Source organism: Callithrix jacchus, chromosome 11, assembly GCF_049354715.1.
Source record: "Callithrix jacchus isolate 240 chromosome 11, calJac240_pri, whole genome shotgun sequence".
Taxonomy (NCBI): Eukaryota; Metazoa; Chordata; class Mammalia; order Primates; family Cebidae; genus Callithrix; species Callithrix jacchus.
This window is the reverse complement of record NC_133512.1, coordinates 63,020,940-63,044,231: the sequence shown is the minus strand read 5'-3', so window position 1 is coordinate 63,044,231 and position 23,292 is coordinate 63,020,940. Positions and strand designations below refer to the sequence as shown.

The 23,292-nt window shown below is 37.5% G+C and overlaps 1 protein-coding gene across 4 annotated transcripts in view; it reads left to right on the top strand.

Annotated features, from left to right (window-relative positions):
* Nucleotides 1-23,292, top strand: part of GRM3 (glutamate metabotropic receptor 3) — a 226,045-nt gene that overhangs the window by 122,809 nt on the left and 79,944 nt on the right. For all 4 annotated transcript variants that reach the window (XM_035253956.3, XM_035253957.3, XM_054237346.2 and 1 more), the window contains one exon: nt 20,552-21,407. In XM_035253956.3, coding sequence (XP_035109847.1) covers nt 20,552-21,407 — 856 coding nt within the window. The remainder of the gene's footprint in view (nt 1-20,551; nt 21,408-23,292) is intronic.

Below are 23,292 nucleotides of genomic sequence, written 5' to 3'. Positions count from 1 at the left end.
GAAAACTCCTACTGGGAGGTAGCACAAGAACTAGAACTCAGATAGATCTTTGATACTTCTGTGCTGTTTTAACTACCCCATATGATTTTTACATGTTACTTTACACTTAGTATTTTTTCTGAGAGCACTAATGTCACAGTAATAAAAGCCCATGATTCTAAGAGTCATACACTTTGCCTACCACCAAATTACTACAAATCAAAGCCCCAAGCATTGAAAGAAACTATACTGCACTCATGTTGTCTTTTTATGTCACGAACCACTTAAATTGGCTACATTTGCATTGTAATAATGTTCTTTCTCTATCTCACGTTTGTGGCATTTAAATTCTAGGCATAGGCTGGGGTCAGTGGCTCACACCTGTAATCCCAGCACTTTGGGAGGCCAAGGCAGACAGATTACCCGAGGTAAAGAGTTTGAGACCAGCTTGGCCAACATGGTGAAACCCTGTCTCTACCAAAAATACAAAACATTAGCCAGGCATAGTGGTGCACACCTGTGTTCCAGCTACTTGGGAGGCTGAGGCAGGACGATCACTTGAACATGGGGGACAGAGGTTGCAGTGAGCCAAGATTGGGCCACAGCCATCTAGCCTGGGGTGACTGCGGAGAGTTCATCTCAAAAAAATTATAAATAGCAATAAATAAATACATATATATATATATATAAAAAACAAAATTCTAGGTACAATTTTGTGTGGTTCTCTATTAGCTATTCCAAATTTATTTCTTTCTTCAGATTATACCATCATATTATAAGTAATTAGGATAACTGGTTTTATATAAATGTGCTTAGATTTCACTAGATAGAGAGAAAATATTGCCCATATGAAAGGACATTATGTTAATTTTGCCACTCTTTCTATACTTGGATTAGGAGAGATGAAAATTGCTGTTTTATTTGAGAAAAGAAAACATATATATATATACATATATAAAAAGTATGACAGATTTCATATATGTATATATATAGTCTGTCATACTTCAATCATAATTTCACCAGATGAATGCCAGTCATTTCACAAATTTATATTATACCCAATATTACCAATAGTAAGGGCTTATATATATGTGCTTTTTCTCACCTTAGTTTCTCCTAGTGCAATAAATAGTAGCAGATGTGTAAATTTCTCATTTATCCAAAGTAATTGAGAAACTGTGCCTTGCAAAAGGCCTTTTTACAATCGAATTGTACTCTGTTACTACCTTATGTACTGCTTGAAAGAAGTCAGACTAGTTCTGAGGAAAAACTGTGGGCCACGAAAACCCTGTACTAGTTAGTTCTTAAGAGCAGAAGACACTTCTTACTCATTGAAGGACCTACCTTATTACTTCATTTATCTGGTCAATATCACCATGAAGTCACAAATGCTGATAAGGTTCTTATCTCTACAGTATACATGAAAAACCCAAAACCAAAAAATGTACCAGCCAAATGGAGAGCAAAAATAAATAAATAAACAAAAAGCAGGAGTTGCAATTCTCACATTTGATAAAATAGATTTCAAAGCAACAAAGATACAGTGGTAAAAGGATCAATGCAACAATAAGAGATCTTAATACCCAGATACATAAGACCCATAACAAGATTTAGACTCAACGAGACAGAAAATTAATAAGGATATCCAGGACTTCAACTCAGATCCGGAACAAGTAAACTCAATAAGTATTTATAGAGTTCTCCATTTTAAATACACAAAATATTGATCGGCCATTATTAATATCCATTTTTAGAATGAAGCAATATTCCTGTTCTCTCTCCCTCTTTTTCTTCCTCTTTCTTCCTCTCCTTCTCTCCTTTTTTTACTTTTCAACATCCTAGTTCCTCACCTCTACTCAATACATTCCTCTGAACACCTGATTCCTTGTGATTCTCCCGTCCCACTGAAACCTCCAATCCATTAAAAAAAAAAAAAAGTGGTCATGAGATCAAGAAGATTGAAAAGTGTTGCACCGTGTCATGCTATAGGCCTTTAATATTTAAAATGATAGAAAAAAGTTTCTTTGTACAGATGCCTCCCTAAAAGTTTTTAAGATTGCCAAAATATGTCCTAATTAGTGTTTTTGGTCAGCATGTGTTCAGGCAGCCCCAACCCTATGATCATACGTACAAAGAAAAAGGTTCCCTTAAAATAAAATGCCTTAAATTATAGGTAGGTCCAAAAGCACTCTAATCAATTGAGGGGCAAAATCTAGGAAGAGAGCTCTACCTACCTTAAATGATTTCAAACCAAGGCCTCTGCCGATGCTCAGGGAATGATGATGTCTCACTAGTAAAAATAAGTGGCAAAACAAACATATTCCCTGATAGCTAAAGTCAAGGAAGTGTTTGCAATTAGTAACAAGAATTATCCTTGACATTAGAGAGAACATGGAAAACACCTACATCCAGTTACTTACCTGTCATGCTTTATGACATCTGTTCAATTAAAAAGCAACTTTTTCATTAGGATAGATCCTCATATTTGAAGCTGGTATTAAACCTTTGGTAAACCAGTCATTTAGCTTGAGAGAGGACAGTAAAAAACGAAAGTAGTTGCTCACAAAAAAAAAAGAAAAAGCCAAAACTATAATGCTAGGATGGAAAAAGTACAGATTTTGGCATCAGAAAGACCTGGGTTTGAATTCCAACCCCACCGTTTACTGGTTAAGCTGTAAAATGAAGAAAATAACATCTACCTCAAAAAGTTGGTGAGAGGGTAAATCAAGAAAATCTGTGGGAAATGCCTCACCAAAAACTGACAGATTCAATAAATGGTAACTTTATGTCCCTAAAATTGTAGGAAAGGTCAGTGGAAAGCCAGTGCCTGAAGCCAATTCTGTGGTCTTCTCTGGTGGCCAAGCAGTCCCATGAAGTCATTGCTAGTTTTCCACATGGTGAATCAGCAAGTCAGTGAGTATAAGCTCCTACTGTGTGCACTGCACTATGACAGGAGTTAGAGAGAACACTAAAGTCATATAGAACACAGACCTGATCTTAGGAAACTTAAAATCTGGCTAAAGGAACAATGTGCTCTGAAATAACAGTGACCATAATTCTTCCTGTAGCTCACAAAGTAAGAAATGACCTTTAGAAAGGTTTGAGGATGAGTAAGAATGAAGGTTGCATTGCAGAAAGGCTAACAGGGTGACAGTGTAAATGAGATGCTGGATCTGAGGAGGTCAATCAGAAAATTGTGGGAGATGTCATGAATAAGGGGATAATAACCTTGACATGAGTAAGAAGGGACAGGAGAGAGGGCTCCATTTCCTCCTCCATGGCTCCCGCGTTTCCTGACTACTCAGACTCTGATTAGGCCACAGACTCATCTGGACCAAGTCAAGCCAGGAGCTGGAGCAATTAGTCTATATACCAACCCCCAGGCAGCCTTCCAAGGAACCCCTCCATACAGGGTCTTGCGTTCAGCTAGGCTTCATGAATCATAAGAGGTGTTAGGCAGCAGTTCCATAGCTAATAATTAAAGTATATTATTCCTTTGAAACATATATGTCCTTTAATAAGAATTCTAAAAAACATAGTCAATGGTAATCCAAAGCCATAAATTCCTAATGGTGAATTTAAGGTCATCTTGTACACTAATGAGGGAAACATTTTTGGAGAGAGGATCTCTCTGGGTACCTCTCATACTCACATGATCCTGCTCCTGTGACCGATTCTGGTCATACACCTGGTGTGTGGTAACCGTGGTGACAGTGTGCAGCCTGTAGCATTGCCATCAATTTTTAACTACTTTTGACTTCCTGCATATGTACTGGAAATTGTCTTTTCTTGAACTGAACAGGGGGGGAAAAAGAGGGTGGAAGGAATAAATGAGTATGAACCTGTCACATAATTTTTTAAATTCCTACTGTCTAATTATAACATCTCATCCCAAACCAGAGCCCAGGGTTTTCCATTACACAATTGCCTGTTGAGAGAGAACTTTAGAGAATGACAGCATTTGTGCATCTTCCCTTTTGCGATTGGGTCAGTTTAGACATTGCTATCTTCCCATTAGGGCCTGGATTCCTTTCTCTGCTGAATTGCCTCAGGAGGTGCTTTCCCTCCAGCTTCCTCTTCTTTTCTTTTCTTCTAACTAAAGGAGAGAAATTCTTCCGGAAGGCAGCATAGGAGCTATCCCCTGCTGTGGTAGTTCATACAATAGGCAGTGTTTGCTGATAGGAAAACTGCATAGATGGGAATTCTTAATGACTTGCTGGGTTAAGCTGTATCACCACTGATGAAGAAACTGGATAATTATTTTCCCAACACTCTTATTAAGGACAACAAGCCAGTCTGCGGTGGTCCCTTTTATAAAACAACAGTATTGATTTCTTAATTCAGTAATCAATGAAAGCTAACATCAAAATCCTTCTATATTAGCAAATATATGTGGGAGTCAATTCACCCTCCCTGGTGAATAAGTTTCTTTCAAAGCATTTTTAAGACTGTATCCTGCTCTTCTCCATAAGCCTGCAATCCACCCACTTCAAGGAAAATAGTATTTATTCAAGAAGAGAATCAAATTGGTTGCCTTTAGCTAGGCGATTCTCGACATGGTACTTGTTTTTAAACAATGATGATGTTTGTGCTTTTCAGATAGATTGTAGTCAAATGCTAAGTTGTCCAATCAAAAATGTTCCTTGAAATGACTCTCATTCTTTCCAGAGAACACATCATTTCTTCAGTCTTTCTTGCCTAGATGGAGAAAATTTTAATTAGAACATAGCAAGTATAAGCTGACCCAGTTATTGTTTTGTCCCTGAGTGTTAAAGTGACTTCAGGAACAAATAAAGATTTGGCTTAGATGGCATGTAAAAGTTAAGCTCAAAGAAAGGGCAGAAGAGAGCCTTGAAAGGGCTTTCCTATCTCTTTCCCATCCCTAGCATAGTCAGACCCTTTTCCAGAATGTCTAGCACTATCCATGTCCCAGAACACTCTGACTCAGGAGATGGTTATAGTTTATTATGACAGGACATGCATTGTTCACACTGTATCCCTGAGAAGACTAACTCCCACAATTAAATCCCTTGTAGTAAATGTCACAGGTTTTAGCTATATGGGGTAGAGGGAAGAGCATATAAAGACATCACTCTATTATACCTCCTCCAGTCAACTCCACAGTGCTCAAGTGGACCACCACTGGTCAATTTGTATTAAGCATTGAGTTCTTTCAATAATTCATTCCTCCTTTAAATTTAAATGTCTTGAGGAAAAGTCACACATTAATTGCCAGTTTTCTTATAGGCGCATAGGAAAAAAAGCTGCAGAACTTGGGAGTGCAATAGCCTTTATACGGTTAGCTGTCTCCAAGTATCTGATAGACGGCTGAATGGAAACAGATACATTCTCTCTGTGGACAAATGTGTTGACTCTAGAGCAGAGTTTCTCAACCTTGGCCCTATTGTTGTTTTAGGCTAGATATAAGGCTGTCCTGTACATAGTAAAATGTTTGGTAGCATCACTGGCCTCTACCTATGAGATGCCACCAGCACCCCAAGCTTTGACATCTAAATGTATGTTTCCATACATTGGCAGGCTACAAAATTATCCTCTTTCCTCACTGAGAATCACTGATCTAGAGCAAGATATATTTAGAGCTAACATAAGGAAGAGTTCTTAAAAAGGAAATAGCCTGGAAGGAGAGGGGTTGAAGGAAGTGAGTCCTCTGCTTCTGGAGTTATTCAAGCAAAGTTACGGAAGAGACTGCAGCCACATATTAGTGTTTGAAGTATATGGCATTTAAGGGCATTTCTTAATGTTATAATTATATGTTACTCCATGAAAATACTCTACTATTAGGGTTTAAGTGATTGCAAAGAAAGTATTTAAAACATGGAGCAGAAACAAAGAATGGGCTCTTTCATATTAAGATCACTTTGAAGCAGAAGTCCAGTCAATTGTTATTTCACTTGATTGTATTATATTTTTGTAAAAGTCATGAATTGTCTTATTTACCTATACATTATAACTAGGATTCTCATATAAAATCATTTTTTATCAGAAAATAAGCATTTATTAAGCATGTATATGTTAGACACAGCAAGAACATTATTGCATAGAACATTATTATGTAGTCTTGACAAGGAGTAGAGAGAACATAAAATAAAATTTTAAATAGTAGACATCTTACGAGCTTCTGAGGGATGTAGAATCAAATTGAAATATCAAGACCATACATAAAACAGGCCCAAATGTAAAATCTGAGTATCAGTTAACAATTTAAGTACTAGGAGATCAGAAAGAAGAACAGAATGAGCAGAAAGGAATGGGATTGAACAGGAGAAAGACCTCTAGATGTACATAAACAGAAAGCCTGCCTTTGACACCTTCCTGGAAAGTTGTCTTCTCATAATCTACAGGATGGTATCTGCACAGTCTTTCATATATGAAGGAACATAGTGTTTCTTCCACCTAGAATGCAATGTCCTTTAGCTGTCTGTATGCCTTGCCAAATCCTACTTTCCCAGTCCTCCCCTCAAACCCTATCTCTGTGAGAACCCTTTCCTAAGCACTCACTTCATAAACATGCACCTCCATTACTAAGTAAATATAATTTATAATTTGCATATTTATTTTTCCATGAACTATAGGCCACTTGAGTTTAAGAACCACGTCTTTTTGTCTTTATATTACTGATACCTAGAATAATGACTCAACCAGGTAGAAAGTAAGCCTTTTTAAATGAATTGAAAGACTTGATTACCTACTTACAATTGATAAGAACTGAAAGATGGTAACCTGTTATACTTCCAGAAGGCTGAAAAGCTTTACAGGAATCTTGGATTAAGGGTCACAATTGTGACCCACCTATTCTAGATCAGTCTGGATGCTCATAAATGAGAAGTAAGTGTTTTCCTTTAATGGAAGACTGGGTTAGATAGACAATGTTGCAAGGGAAGCATGTGGGACAAAATTGCCCCCATCTTCCTCACCTCCGTTCTTTACACATGTGCCACAGATGCCTTGATTTGACAGCAACTCTAGGGGTTCCATTTCAATTGTCCTTAGACTATTCCAGAGAAGACTATCCAAGTTTCAACACAACTAGACAGTCAGGGCCATTTCGAATGTTAGAGCCTGTCCCCAGTATAGCTGTATGCAGTCTCTCCACAGGAATAATATGCAGACAGCATTTTTATGCCAGATGCTGTGCTTGTAGCTAATGCAAAGGCAGAGATAACATCATCCTAGCCTCAAGAAAAGCACAGCGACAATATTAGAAATCCATTCACTGCTCTATCACCAGTGTCTCTATCACTAAAAAAGTAAAAATGATTGTTGCGTTTAGGGAGTTTAATACTGCAAAAACAATGATCATAGCAGGGATACGTTATAAGTGTACATTTTTAGTGTGCCTTTCTTGAAAAAATTACATCACGGTGATTAAAACTCTGTGCCGACTGACTAGGATTTACTTAACCCCTCATCATCTCTTTACTCATATCTAACATTGAGACTTTTTTTTATGATTTCAACTTTTATTTTCAATTTGAGGGACACATATGTAGGTTTGTTACGTAGGTATATTGTGTGCTGCTGAGGTTTGTGGTACAAATGATTCTGTCACCCAGATAGTGAACATGGTATCCATTGGGTAGCTTTTCAGCCCTTGAACCCCTCCCTACCTTCTCCCCCTAGTAGTTCCCAGTGTCTACTGCTGCCATCTTTATGCACATGTGTACCCAATAATATGGGGATATTAGTAGTACCTCTGTCAATGGGTTATCATAGGTGTTAAATAAGAAAATACATGAAAAGCGAGAACATGGTGCCTTGTATACTTAGCAGCCAACATTTTAGTAGATATTATTATCCATTGTATTTTATTTACGTATTTGTTTATTTATTCATCTGTTCATTTATTTGACTTTCAAAATCTCCAGCCCAAAAGGAACAGTTTCAAGAGGAATTGAGACTCATAGAGGTCACATCCCAAGTTCAAGATTCTATCACTTTACAAGTTGTGGAATCAACATGAGAATCCAAATCGCTTGCCTCCCACACCAACTACCCCCTCACACGGTCTAAGCTGCAGAAAAACCCAACTCAAAAGTTATCTCAGGCAGAATCTTTTTATTTATTTCCTTCCCAGACTTTTCATTCTAAAGCAATCTCACAACGCTGATTGTTTTGAAACCTACCTCCATTGCTCCTGCTTCACCTCCTCCCAGAAAGGGCAGTGCTGTTCAAGGACTTTATCACAGGGAGGGAGGCACCAGCAATCGCAATTAAAAATGCTTTCGTTAGCATTGCTTCATTGTAGAAATTTCTCATCGGAGGTAATTATCTCATATACTTTTATTTTTTCTCTTTGCATTGGGGTTAATTTGTTTCTTAATTAACTCCCCTTCTGTCATGTGTTTATTTGAAAGCTAGTGAAAGATAAGAAGTTGCCATTAGGACCACTGTTTACGGGGCACTATAGGGTGGCTCATGCTGGGAACCAGGCTTACATTGCAGGTCAGGCATCTATGATGGAGGTCATGCAATGAAAAGCCAAGAATACATACATTCCTAAAATAGCAGCAGTGGTTTATGCTATGATTTTAGATTAATAGGTAAACCAGTTGAAATAGGACTCTTGAAACTTTTGGTTAGACCTACAACATTTTGCCTTAATGACACACAGTTCTCTTTCCAAATTACCATTCAATATGTATGTTTTTCATGAACTGATGTGTACAAGTTTAGTATTTCAATATGGAAAGAGTAACTGTTAGCAGTTTATAATAATGAAGATTCATTGATTTAACGTAATAGAAGTGCTGCTACGGATCTCTGGAAAATGCAGTTGCAAACTCACAGTTACCTTTCTAAATAGTGGACTTTGGGAATTTAAGAATAGTGCTCCAAAACACCTGCAGTTAAACTCAAACAAACAATACTCCAGGAGGTTTATCAGTGGGACTGTGAACACTGAAAGTGTAGTGTCACTATTTTTGACACCACCACCTGGAATATTGTGGAAATTCTCCTGTTACTAGTAACGAAGTTTTAATTCTTGCCAACACTTTGGCTTCACATTCCAATAACGTGAACTGCAATACAGGGGAGAATTTAATAGAACCAACACCTTTAAAAACTGTATTTTAATCGTAGACCAGATTTCCTTGCCAAGTGGTCAGAATGGCAAAGCATCTTGAGAGATTTGCCATCACTTAATAATGTTGAGTTTTCAGGGTGTTTATCCAAGGGACTAGATGTTTTTTCCCAGGCACTGTGCCTCCAATTTGGGTAGATGCCATAAGGTTCACAAATGAGGCTTCATAGAATGCAAACCAGGCAATTAAGCTTTTCCAATATGGAAAACAGATGTGGTTGAAGAAATTATCTAAAATTTGTTCAGAATTTCTTAATAAAAAAGTAACTTCCATCTACACAAAAATATATACATGTATTAAGTACATATTACCTAAGTTTACAAAGTAGTTTTAAGAAATATTATTTATTCAAGATTTAAAGGAATGTAACATCAAACAATATACCCACATAACAAATCTGTGCATGTATCACGTTGATCTAAAATTAAATTAAATTAAAAAGTAAAGGAATGTAATAATAAATGCAGGTTGGTACCATCCGGAAAATTTCAACTGCTACCAATGGTTATTTAACTGACCCTCAGTTCCTGTTTTTACATTAAACAAAGTTTTTGTGTTATCTTTTCTAAGATGCTTCTAGGAATTTAAATATTCTTTATGTTTTCTAGAGACCTTTCTCCAACAACCATTATTATTTATTACCTGCTTTTTTTCAGGAAGGATTCAAGGTGACTTCTAATGACACAAAGAGGAAAACAAATAAAAACATAAGTACTTGAGTAATTATTTGAGTAATTACTACCAATGAAATCAAATAGTTTTAAGTAGGCTCTATTTGTTTTAAAGCTCCAATATCTATATTTATATTATCAACTTACTCAGCATTATTGAGATGACATGGTCCCTAGCTTTCAAGAACCCAGAGCCTAGGTCAAAATGAGTATTTTGCTCATCTGGTTGCCCTTCCCTGACTCTTTCCTTTCAAGTTGGATATTATCCACTATGCCTTTTTTAAACATAACTTTGGTCATGTCATTTCCTTAATAAAACTTTAATAGCTTTTTATCTCTTAAAGTATAAAGTTCAAAATACTATAATTGCATATAAAATACTTAGTAGTGTCACCACAATCCCTCTATGCTTCTTTACCTTCTACTAATCCCTATGAGGCACTGGGTATCCTGATAATAGGGAACTATCTGATACTATTAAAGCAAATATGTACTTTCCCATCTCTGTATTTGTGTTCTCTCTTCTATGTAAAAACCTCCTTTCTTTTTTCTCTGCCTGGAAAACTTCTACTTATTTTTCAATATCAAGTCTATCTGTTACCTCTACATGGAGGTCTGTGATGACTCATCTGAGTATAATTAGTTGCTCTTCACCTATGTTTTTGTATACATACATATCTTAAAATTTTATTATTAGCCATGCTTCTTGGTCTCCCATCAAATTACAACTTCCTGGAGCACTGTAGGGGTACATTGCTCATCAAGAAAAAAAAAAACAACAAGATTTTAGAATAGTGCCTGTAAAATAAGCATCAATCAGAGTTTGCTGAATGAGTGACTTCCAAATTAGCTGCTATCATCCTCTCTATTGCTTCTTGAGCATTTACTATGTGCTCATCCGTGAGTTAAGTGCTTCATATGTTTTCATTTAATCCTTACATAACTTCATAAACCATGGATTACTATCATTTCCTTCTGACAGATACAGACATTGCAGTTTAAGGAGTTAAAATAACTAGCCGAAGGTCACGCAGCTAGAGAAGGAGCTTTGATTCCAGTGCTGGCCTGTCTGATTCCAACCCTGTGCATTTTTGCTTCTTTTGCTTCAATACTGTTTGCTTCTATGTGTCTGACAGTAGACAGTACTTAACAAGAAAACCATAAATAACACAATTTTTTGCTATAATATGTATAGCATATTATAATATGTATAGCATATTATAAAAAGTATACTTTTGCCCTAAATTATTGCCCCAACACCTCAGAAATAAATGATAACCATTTAAAGAAATATTAAGCTATAGCCCTCAGCTCTACCCAACAGCTTTTGTCCTTTGGTTAACAACCAACAAAGATTGGCATGCCTTTTATTATTGATAAGGCTATATTTCTCTTTATTGTTACATAAGTGACTTCAGGGACCACAAAAAATAACAGATTTGTTCAACTTGTGGCTCTGTTAAACCCTCAAGAGACATTGTCAAAAATCAATATCTGCCTCACTAAAGGATGTGTTTCTAACAGATCTTTTGATGTCAAGTCACTCTGGATGTCATTCTTTTTAAGGTGTTCCTGGCAAACACAAATGCACTTGACACCAGATATGACATAGACTTTTTGATCCTGTTGTTAGGGACTAGAACCTGAACCACTTCACTTCTGTGATTTCTCCTGAAAACTAATGCATGGGGTGAATGGGAAGCAAAGCAGATGCAGACTAATTCAGTGGGCAAAATACCTTGTCATTTGTCTTGTAAGTACCTGCTAAATCTGAATGGAAAGAAAGTTATTCCTGAGATAGTTCCTTGTTAGTAAGAGAACAAGGTAGGCACTTGAACATGAAGCAGCATTGTGATGGTGAGAAACATGACATCTCTTATAATACCAGTCTCCGGAAATGATCTGATTCAAGGAATCCATTGTGGTCTTCATATCATTTAAGCTTAAATGATGAGCTATGAAAACGCCAGAATGAAAGATCTTACTATTTAATAAGTCCTTCAGTTTCAAATGAAGAAAATGAAAGTGTCTGAAAATCTTGGTTACAAACCACAGGAGTTGAGTGCAGTGATTTCCAGGAAGACCTGGAATGGAAAGCAGGATGACTTTGAGCCAGTTTTGAAGGTTTCCATTATGATTAAGGAGACCTTTGTTTGGAATGTCCATGTGAAATCAATGGGACCGAGCCACATTGCTGAATGGCAATGATCAATATGGATCTTTGACCCAAGTGTTTCAGGGGCCCATGGCACATAAGAATTGTTGCCTTCTTCAGATTATACTGCATACACTGATATTTGCTATACTTCATTATATGACTTCTTAAATCAACATTAATTCCTGGTCTTTGAACACGGGCATCAATTGTTTTCATGCAAAATGTTCCCAGATGTGCTACAGGTAATGTGGCCAAAAACAAAACAAAATGAAACAAAAAGGTTTACTAATCTTTTAGCGATAACAATACGATTGGCATCCTTTATAGGCAGATAACTCGTGATGTGAACAGCTTGAATTCCTCAGGCAGTTTTCTCAACTATATACCACCTCCAGTTCCAGTTTAACATACAAGCCAATCTGGGATTTTGTGCAGTTAATAGTGCAACTTGAATAAGCTGAATAGGAGGGGCACTGAGGTCTCTAAACATCACAACTTCTAGAACTTGTTTTATGTAAGAACCTGGGATATGAGGTAGCAGATGGTTCAAAGTGCAGCAACTCAATGGTTCTCTTCCAGGCACATATAGAAGCATTTAATTAAAAGAACTAAACAAAACATTCAGTGCTACATGTGTGACAAAGCAATTAAAGGAGTAGACTTATTCTTAGAAAGCAGCCCCAAAGAGATATGTGATTAGCAGAGAATACAAAGGCAAATCCGTGAAGGTTATTATCAAGTCTCCTGACCCCAGGAGAGTAGCAATGGTTTATGTTTCAAATGTATGTAGTTCAGCTCTGTAAATAACATTCTCCTTGAAAGTGGGCATTTGATGCCTCTTTGCCATCTGGAATTTTTGTAGCTAAGCATAAATCCTCATAAAAACTATTTATTATTGTTTCTTTTCATTTATTAGCACAAACTCAGAAGCCAATAACTGTAAAACTTTTGAAAATAGTTCTCATGGTAAAAAATCACTTTAGTGGGAAACATTTCTTTCAGATTCTACATGTGTACAGGCTTTTTGTCTTCTGTTGAAAAAGATTATTTGGTATTGTGTCAGCATGGAAGGCACAAAGCTCTGTTTGAAACTGATACATCATGTATATCCTGAATAGAAATCATGAACAAGGAACTGATGTGGGGGCTCACAAGTGACTGATATTTTCCAGTTCGCATTCTCTTTTTTTTATGACATGGAAAGATCATAGTAAACTGCCTGAGGTCTTTCTCATAGCTCATATTTTTTTGCTCCCATGATCACAGCACCTTTCATGATAAACAATGCACAACATGTGATAAATCAACACACAGAAATAGAAGGAAATTACGTTCATGTAATAAAAGCCATATATTAAAAATATACAGTTAATGTCATACTCAGTGGTAAAAGACTGAAAGTTTATAATCAACATAATATTGGAAGTTCCAACCCCCAGTACCTTAGAATGTGACTTTATTGAAAAATGATGTCATTGTTATGGACTTAGGTTAGGATGATGTCATATTGAAGTAGGGTAGGTCCCTAATTCAACATGACTGGTATTCTTATACAAAAGCAAAATTTGGATACACACACACACACACACACACACACACACTCATCACTGAAATAAAGCATGGAACCTGGGATCCTAAAAAGAAGGCTCTATGGCTTGTTAGAAAGTGTCAGGAGAAATAAAACTCCCAAATAAATTATTATTTAACTCAAAATTCCCATCAGTGAATGAGTATGGCTTGGAGGCCTACAGTAGCAACACTTCACAATTGTCTATTGATTGTGGGAAAAATAAAGTTTTAAAGACTCTGACACCAAGAATAAGTGAGCAAGTGGTGTGAGTTGATTCCTGAGGGTCTAAACCAATTCCATGTCTTATGTGTCATCTCATTTTAATAAAAAAATGAATATGATTAGTTAAGGATCCACATTGTAAAGTAAAATCATTTATCAGTCATATTTCAGAATAACTTCATATTGCCTGCTGGTGGCCAGCTCCCCCAGATGTGTGCACATGCACATGTGTGCACACCCACATACACATACACACACACAAACTCATCAATGTAATTAGAAAAGGTTACATGGTCGAATAGCAAAATATCAATTCACTTATCAATCCATTTAACAAATATTATGAAGCACATCTATCCTCTGTGAGGCACTGAGAATTCAGAGATTAACAAGAGGTCTCACTCCAGTGGAGAATTTAGTGAATAATCTAAAAATCATCATGTATTTTTATTAGTACCATTAGAGAAACATAAGAAGGAATGAAAAAGGCTCAGAGAATGGGCACAGAAATCATTCTGAAGTCAGGCATTAAGAACGGTTCCTTAGAGAAGGAGCCCTGAATGGATTAGCTGAACAGACAAGTGGTAAACGTCATTCTAGACAGAAGGAACATCATAGTCAGAGATTCACCATAAAGTTGAGTTTATTTGTAAGGAAAAATATTGGGAAAATAGTGGCAGATGTTTAAAAACATTTAACAATGGTTTGTTGGACAACTACTGCAGGTAAAGCCCATTCTAAATTATACCAGCTCACAACTACAACAATGGGAAAAAGACGAAAATACTAATATTAGAACATCGCATCTGCTGGCAAACATAATCATATGTTTGCTGGACCAAGTCCAGCATTTCTTCTTGAGCAAAAATAGTCACATCTGTGACTTGATAGTCTGCAGTGAAAACATTGCACACCTAAGTCCTGGATAAATTCAAACCACCAAATACTTCATAGTATTTGAACATTGAAAATAAAATGACAGTACATGCTACACAGGGAAAGAGCTTCTGCTAAACATCACTTACCTGCATGCAGCCTCTCAGACCCTAGGAACTAGTTAGTTCTGCTTTAAGGTCATTGTGTTTCTCACATAAATCACAAAACTAAATATGACACTGATGTTTACAGCTTGAAGCTTTCATCTTCCCCAAGGAAATTTCCCAGTAGATTCTTAGACTATCATTGTTATCTCTGTCAATGGTCAGTCAGTAAACAAATGTTTATGGAGTCACCACAAAGTATAGACTGACAAATGAAAAACTATACTTTTGATAACAAGGAATGATTGGTCATAGTCCTTAAATAAAGGAGTTTATGGCTTCAGACCAAAGGCAGACAATCTTTATAACTTAAAATATATCATTGCATCATTATAATAAGAGGAGTCCATTACAAGCTTGGATTACAGAATGGACTGAATAAATACGGCAAAAATGAGCATAGTGACTGGTCCCGGAATTCCTACCACTTACGGGTTGTTTGGTAAGATCTCTCCCTATGCACTCTTTGCCTTAGTTACTCAATCTATAAAATGAGATATGGTAGTATCTATTCATAAGAATACCATGAGGGTTAAATAAGAAAATACATCTACAACAATCAGAACAGTAGCTGGCACAAAAAAATCAGGACTATTGAAAATACTAGGGACATTTAAAAGGTTTCCCCAAAAAAGGTAGTCTGAAAACAGTAACTTAGAGAATAGGAAAACTGAAATAGCTCTTCCTTGTGAACTTTTGAGAAACTCTGAATTGGAATCTAAACAGAATAAACCACTTAATAATCCTGCTTTGACTTTATCCACTCAGATTTCTGGCACATGCTGAACTGCAATATTCAATTTTGCATTTATAATTTCATTTTCTCTAGCATTTTCTTCTTTCTTCACCTGAGTAGTTTTAACTTAAATTCAGCAATTTACATCTTGTTCTATATAATATCACCTTGTTTCCAGAGAGGGAACCTAGTCCTTAGAGAAAATCAAGAGACTAAGCTCTAATCTTAGCCTTTCTGCCTATTGGTTGCTAAAGTTTGAAAAGTCACTTCACCCTGTGAGCTTCTGTGTCTTTACCTATAAAACAAAAGGTTTAGATCATCTTCATGGCTTCCTTCACCTTTACAATGTAAGGATCTTACTGTTTATTTATACTTTTTTCAATGGTATTAATACAAATTTAATTTTATTTAGCCACTATATACAGACTTTCTTCCAAGCTGCTGTCTTTGACTATATTTGACTATATTATCCAACCCCTATCACTTTCTCTTTCCCGCAAGAGTCCGAGTAATGTCACCAATAATTTACTGAAGTCATAGTCCTCCAGGCTGCAACTCTTCCTTATCTAATGTTGAAAAGATGGCTCCCGGTAAAATTCCCTCTTATTAAACCCATGCTGATTCCTAGTAATTTCCTTGTTCAGTTCTAAGTGTTTTCCATGCTCTCTGTTAGCAACTTTGTTCTAGAAGATTACCAAAGCACATCATGCTTATTTATTTATACTTCTTCTTAATTTACATATCCTGAATTTGTCATTCCTCCTCCCTTTTCACCCTGTGGGAGTCCTCCCATTGTGTGTTTTTCAAATATTATTGATAGTAAATTCATAATATAAACTGAAACTGAAATTTCTTCCAGAATTCATTAATGGGGACAAACTCCATTCATATGATTACAGGAATTTTTTTTTGTATTATCTCCTACTTTGTGTGTGGTAACCTTTTCATATTATTTGTACTACCATTTCCATGTTAGAAACCATTCTCAATGGAGACAATGAGAAAGCAAGAGAGATGGAGCAGCATCTTTCTTTTATTTATGTTGAACCAACGTCCCTATGCGATGATTCTATATATTCCTGCCACAACTTCTCCAGAAACATAATTTTAAAACAAAACAATAGCAACAACAAAAACCACTTTGCTGCATTTTCACATTCTGTGCTTCAGTGTCCCTTATTTTTTTTATAGGCTCATGTTAATCATTTATGTTGTATATGGGAATGCCCCCAACATATATACAGACAGCAACTGTGTTGCTAGTTCATCTAAAACCAAAATCCCCCAAGTACAGCCTAGCACCCAGTAGATTCTTTAGAGTTTCCATCTTCTCTTTATTCTTGAGACTATTCTGTATTGTATGAATTATTTTTCAAGTCCTCCTGTATTCCATTTTAGAGTCTTAGTTTATGTGAAACATATCTCTACTTTTAAAATATTTTTTCCAAAGCATATATAACTATATCCTGCTTTTTCTTCCTCCACTCTATCTAATAATAACACAATTGGGTAACTTTCTTCCAAAATTTTACATTACTTCTCCATTCTAAAACAATTTTTCTTTTATCATTCAAAAATGATGTCCAGTGTAGGAGTTCCTTTATTTCTTCATGCTTTCTCAGGGAAACCATATGGCCAGTAAAGTAAGTCAAGAATATTTCGGATACCCAGCTTTTGGCAAATGAGACAGGCATCCAGTTAACAACTACCTGGATATTCCCCAACCCTAGTTTTAAATTTATGTTAAAAAGAAAGTTCCTGCTAACGGCAACTAGGCAGTCTATGGTATATATCATACCATTGCTTCTCTGTTCCTCTTTCACTTTCCACTGGATGCCTTTCTGTGTTTGAAGCCTCAGATTTTTTTTTTTTTTTTTTTTTTTTTTTTGAGACGGAGTTTCGCTCTTGTTACCCAGGCTGGAGTGCAATGGCGCAATCTCGGCTCACCGCAACCTCCGCCCCCTGGGTTCAGGCAATTCTCCTGCCTCAGCCTCCTGAGTAGCTGGGATTACAGGCACGCGCCACCATGCCCAGCTAATTTTTTGTAATTTTTAGTAGAGACGGGGTTTCACCATGTTGACCAGGATGGTCTCGATCTCTTGACCTCGTGATCCACCCGCCTCGGCCTCCCAAAGTGCTGGGATTACAGGCTTGAGCCACCGCGCCCGGCCGAAGCCTCAGATTTATAGTCACACAATAGAGGGTATGACTCTACTGTGAGGGGCTAGCCATGGTACTAGAAGTCAAAACACTTTGATTTTGCCCATACATTTTAACCATATGACTATGAACAAGTTTCCTCACCTAGCAGAACTGCTTTGCATTTCTAAAATAGAGATGGTAATATCCTCCACAAAAGGATTTTGTGAGTAACAAAAGAAAAGAATGTTTGTTTGTGTGTTTGAGTGTGTGTGTGTGTGTGTGTGTGTGTGAACATACCCAGTACATTGATACACGGTTTTACAAAAGAACAAACATATTTTTTAAATGAATCAACCAAACTAACATTCTTCTGTACAAATAAGGCTGGAGTGGATGAGAAAGATAAAGGTAAGAGACTTACAATCTACTACCTCCCATGGTATTTACTTTTAAGCATTTTAACCCTTATAATCTAAAGAAACTAATTTTAAAAGGAGCAGCCCACTGTGATAAAATTACTTCAACACTTCACTCCATGATTCATTTGTATTACATGTGTTTCTAATGTAACTCTGAATATCGTAAGTCTAACTGCATTATCACCCCATGCTATCCAGCATAGGTGATACAATTGAGATAATACTTACTGTGTTCTATTCTCATGTTTCAACTCACCAGATGTGCCTCCTTTCTCTACAGTCAGTTGTGGTCTCCTCATTAAACACACACGCGCGCACACACACACACACACACAAACACACACACACACACAGAACATAAAATTATTCTTAAAATGATGGCAATAATTGCTATCTGTCCCACAGACTTCCCCAACGCTACAGCTCACTGTGCCCCTTTCCAATGCAGAGAATCTCCTGGAGAGGTAGACATGAAGCCTATCATTAAAAAAACAAGAACTTTTTTTAGCAGCTTCTCATTACTCCTACCCCTCTGGGAGAAGAAATTTCAGCAGTTTAGGATTGCTTCACTATGATTCCTAGCTGCCAGAAAATAATGTCCAGATATTTTTTAGATTCTTTCATTCTGTCTCCCTGATGGGGTTCAGGTCCTGATGAATATAACTTGAAGATGAGGAAATTATTGTACCAAGAAGTGACGGTGTCTCCAGTGCTAGCCAGAAACTTCATAACAAAGTCAGGCCTATGCACAGACAGGGTTCCTATCACCAAGTCTTCCATAGTGGTACATAAATCCAACAGAAGCCAAGCACTTATTCTAGAAGTAATGAAAGTACCTCTTTGGTGACACTTGCCATTTTAATTAGGCTGAGTGAAGCAATATTCCTATGCCTAAATAAGTCAGTACAGGCCATTTTGTCCAGAGTCTCCGAGTCTTGGGAAAAAAAATGAGATAAATGATATATTAGCCTTTACTGCTTCATCCACCCATTCACCTCCATTCTCCCAAATTCAAGAATACTAAATGCAAGAAAGATTTGGGGTTTTAAGTTTGCATTATATTGTGTGTTAAGCCCAGGATTTCTAGCTCTTTTCTTTGTGGTTGAGAGGTAGCAGGACTGGAAAACATATAGAAAATGTTTGTGATAGCTCTGAACTATATCTAGTGTTGGTTTTAATAGGCCAGATCTCCAAGATCATGCTGTGTAGCTGTGTATGAACTTGGCTGTTGGTTTCTCTTGCCAGATGAAATGATGATTAATTGGGGCTCAGATGTCAGTTGTTTTATGTTGCTTGTGCTCTTTGCTAAGAGCTGCCTATTTCAAGCTGTGCTTCCTACATGTCAAATATAAATGTGAAACTACAATTTCCAAAAGGAAAAATTTCAAAGTACTAATATTTATGCCAATGTAGATAGAGCATACTGTAATATTCAATGTCATTTCTGATTAAAATCCACTTCGTATGTTACATATTTAACTTAAGTCAGTATAGAGAAAGAACTTTCCCATGTGATGTAGCCAGGAGAAATTCTTTTTAAAATATTATTATTCAATACGCATATAATCTGTTTAGATATTTATAAATATATATTTCTTCAAATACTCTATGCATAAAATGCTTCCCAATAAACAAATGTCATTTTCCTTTTTATTCTACAATAAATGAAAACAATACATATTATTGATAGCTCAATTATAAAAAATTTAAATCTTTGATTTAGAATTAGCTTTAAATACTTGGAAGTAGGTGGTCTGTTCTTAATACCTTTTTATTTGATTTTTTTAATAAAAAAGAACATAAAAAAACATTTTTGTATGATTTGTTTTCACAGAAAGATATTTTTAAAAAGAAAGTAAAGAAAATGTTGGTCAAGATTTTCAGGAGTTTAGAAAACTGTATGCCTAAAATGTTGGGTGGACTAAATAGAATTGATTTTTTTTTTTTTTTTTTTTTTTTGCCTAACCTAGATGATAAATGTCTAATTTGGACTGTCCATGTGGCATGCAGTTCCCAAATTAAACTCTTTCAGAGACTGCCGTTTTTAGCAAAAGAGGGGGAAGTGAGAATTAGACAACACCCTTGCTCTTTCTATATGAGTGCAGCCAAGTTGTCTAAAATTTAAGTTTGGCCAATTCACTGTATAGCTCATTGCTTGAGCTATAGCAGGACCCCAGAAACAAAGCAACCACACTGAAAGCCCCTGAACTGGGTTTATGCCAGTCTAGAGTCTAGCACAGAGTGAAGAAGAGAGTGTGGTACCCTTCTCATTTCTCTACTCCGCCCCATCCTGAAGCACAAACTACCTGTGTGAGACCTGCTCCCTAGCGTCCAAAATAGAGTATCCAAGGAAGCATCCGGCATTCATCTCAAGAACTATCAAAGAGTGTAACGATTTAGAGTAGAGGGGAAAAGGGAGTCAGTAAAAGGTGTAGATGGTATTATTTATTTTCACGTCCAGTCACTTACCTCTGGGTTTCTAACAAAGGTCCTTCTTCTCCCTGTTCCAGGTGGCAAATCTGCTGCGGCTCTTCCAGATCCCTCAGATCAGCTACGCGTCCACCAGCGCCAAACTCAGTGACAAGTCACGCTATGATTACTTTGCCAGGACAGTGCCCCCCGACTTCTACCAGGCCAAAGCCATGGCCGAGATCTTGCGCTTCTTCAACTGGACCTATGTGTCCACAGTGGCCTCCGAGGGCGACTACGGAGAGACAGGGATCGAGGCCTTCGAACAGGAAGCCCGCCTGCGCAACATCTGCATCGCCACCGCAGAGAAGGTGGGCCGCTCCAACATCCGCAAGTCCTACGACAGCGTGATCCGAGAACTGCTGCAGAAGCCCAACGCGCGCGTCGTGGTCCTCTTCATGCGCAGCGATGACTCGCGGGAGCTCATTGCCGCTGCCAGCCGCGCCAACACCTCCTTCACCTGGGTGGCCAGCGACGGCTGGGGCGCGCAGGAGAGCATCGTCAAGGGCAGCGAGCACGTGGCCTATGGTGCCATCACCCTGGAGCTGGCCTCTCAGCCCGTTCGCCAGTTCGACCGCTACTTCCAGAGCCTCAACCCCTACAACAACCACCGCAACCCCTGGTTCCGGGACTTCTGGGAGCAAAAGTTCCAGTGCAGCCTCCAGAACAAGCGGAACCACAGGCGCGTCTGCGACAAGCACTTGGCCATCGACAGCAGCAACTACGAGCAAGAGTCCAAGATCATGTTTGTGGTGAACGCAGTGTATGCCATGGCTCACGCCCTGCACAAAATGCAGCGCGCCCTCTGTCCCAACACTACCAAGCTTTGTGATGCTATGAAGATCCTGGATGGGAAGAAGCTGTACAAGGATTACTTGCTGAAAATCAACTTCACAGGTAAGCAAAGAACCTTTAAACATCTTCTGTGGTGCAAACAGGTGAAATCAAGCAGGAATCAAATGCCTCTGTGCCCAACCCAGAAATAATTGTTTCAGAGTCATAAAAAGGGTTCAAACTGTTAACCAAATATTGCAGGAAGCATTAGGATGGTTCTCTATTTATTTCCGAATGAACATCTTGGCTAGTACAGGACATGGCAATGAAGGCGCCCCAGGCTGGGCTGACAGCCCACTGTGGTAGCTCCCGAGATTAGGGCCAGGCTAGATTTGAGCTCTTTGTTGTTGTTGGCTGCAGGATTATGGCATGTGTGATATGGGCATTTAATCTTCTTTAGCAGAATTGGAAACTCTCTAGGGAACATGAACTTCCAAGCCTTCCTTGTAGGTGATTTGAGCAAAAGAATCTCATAATTTTCACAGTGGGTGAGAGAGAGAGAGAGAGAGAGAGGAAAGTCACTGTTTTCCCAGAGTGTAATTAGGGGCAAAACAGAAAAGATGCGCCGACCATGGTGATTTCTAGGCATTCAGTTTACTTTTCTGCTATACAGAAACATTTATATAACATTAATAGTTGGGGATTTTCTCCAATTACATTAGGAAACAAAACTTTTTCTGTGAGCTTGCATATAGGCAGGTTGAAGACTAATGGAAGTCATTATAATAGAGTACTGAGCACATTAAGGTGTATTCAAAGTGGCTTTTGCTGTCTCTTCATTTATTTCTAAATATTTCTAACTACAATATTGCATTGAATGCATTACTACATAAAATAGGCAAAATCTTTACATCTACATTCTCTACTAGGGTATATGGGATACTGGTTTATTAAGGCACTTGTTCTGTGTGCTATAGCTTAATCCCAAATCATAAAATAGTAATATTTTGGGACACAAAGATTTTTTTTTTTTTTTGAGGCGGAGTTTCGCTCTTTTTACCCAGGCTGGAGTGCAATGGCGCGATCTCGGCTCACCGCAACCTCCGCCTCCTGGGTTCAGGCAATTCTCCTGCCTCAGCCTCCTGAGTAGCTGGGATTACAGGCACGCGCCACCTTGCCCAGCTAATTTTTTGTATTTTTAGTAGAGACGGGGTTTCACCGTGTTGACCAGGATGGTCTCGATCTGTTGACCTCGTGACCCACACGCCTCGGCCTCCCAAAGTGCTGGACACAAAGATTTTGATGCCAAAAACATTACAATAATAACATGCTTTCATCGATCTAAATTACTAATACCTCTTATACATTCTAGTATGCACAGTGTGTAGTCTGCTTCAATGGAGTTATCCTCCAAGACCTGAAAGTTTATATGCTCAAGCCATACTACCATTGGTGCAAACGGCAGTTCCCCTCATCTCACTTATAAGTGGTCACTCAGAAGTCAAGCAGTCTATGAAATCACAGGCAGTAATGAAAAAAAGATCTCATGACCGCTGGCTTCTATTCCATAATTCTTACCTGTAAGACAGCCTTGAAAATAAGCACAAAAATTACTAGCCTGCCTTATGGATATCTTTTTCACTTTCCCCAGAGAGGGCCAGAAGTAGTCAAAATCAATTAATTTAGTAATTCCTGCTATTCATCTGATGGATACCACTTCTTATCATTAGAATTAAAAGTGGTAAGGATTAAACTTTTCCTGTGCCCTGTATTCCCATGAGTGTATTTCATATAGAAATTTTTTAAAAAAATAAGGAGTAATAAATCACTTTGGAGTCAGTAAAAAAAAAAAAGATTATCTTTACTCTAAAAGTAAATGAACTCTCATAAAAGGCATCTGCAATGCACTTAATTCTAAAAGATGAATAAGAATTCAGCACATACTCCCCATCAGACTACCCTTCAGGGTATTATTTATCTTTACTCACCACATATATTAATTAACTTT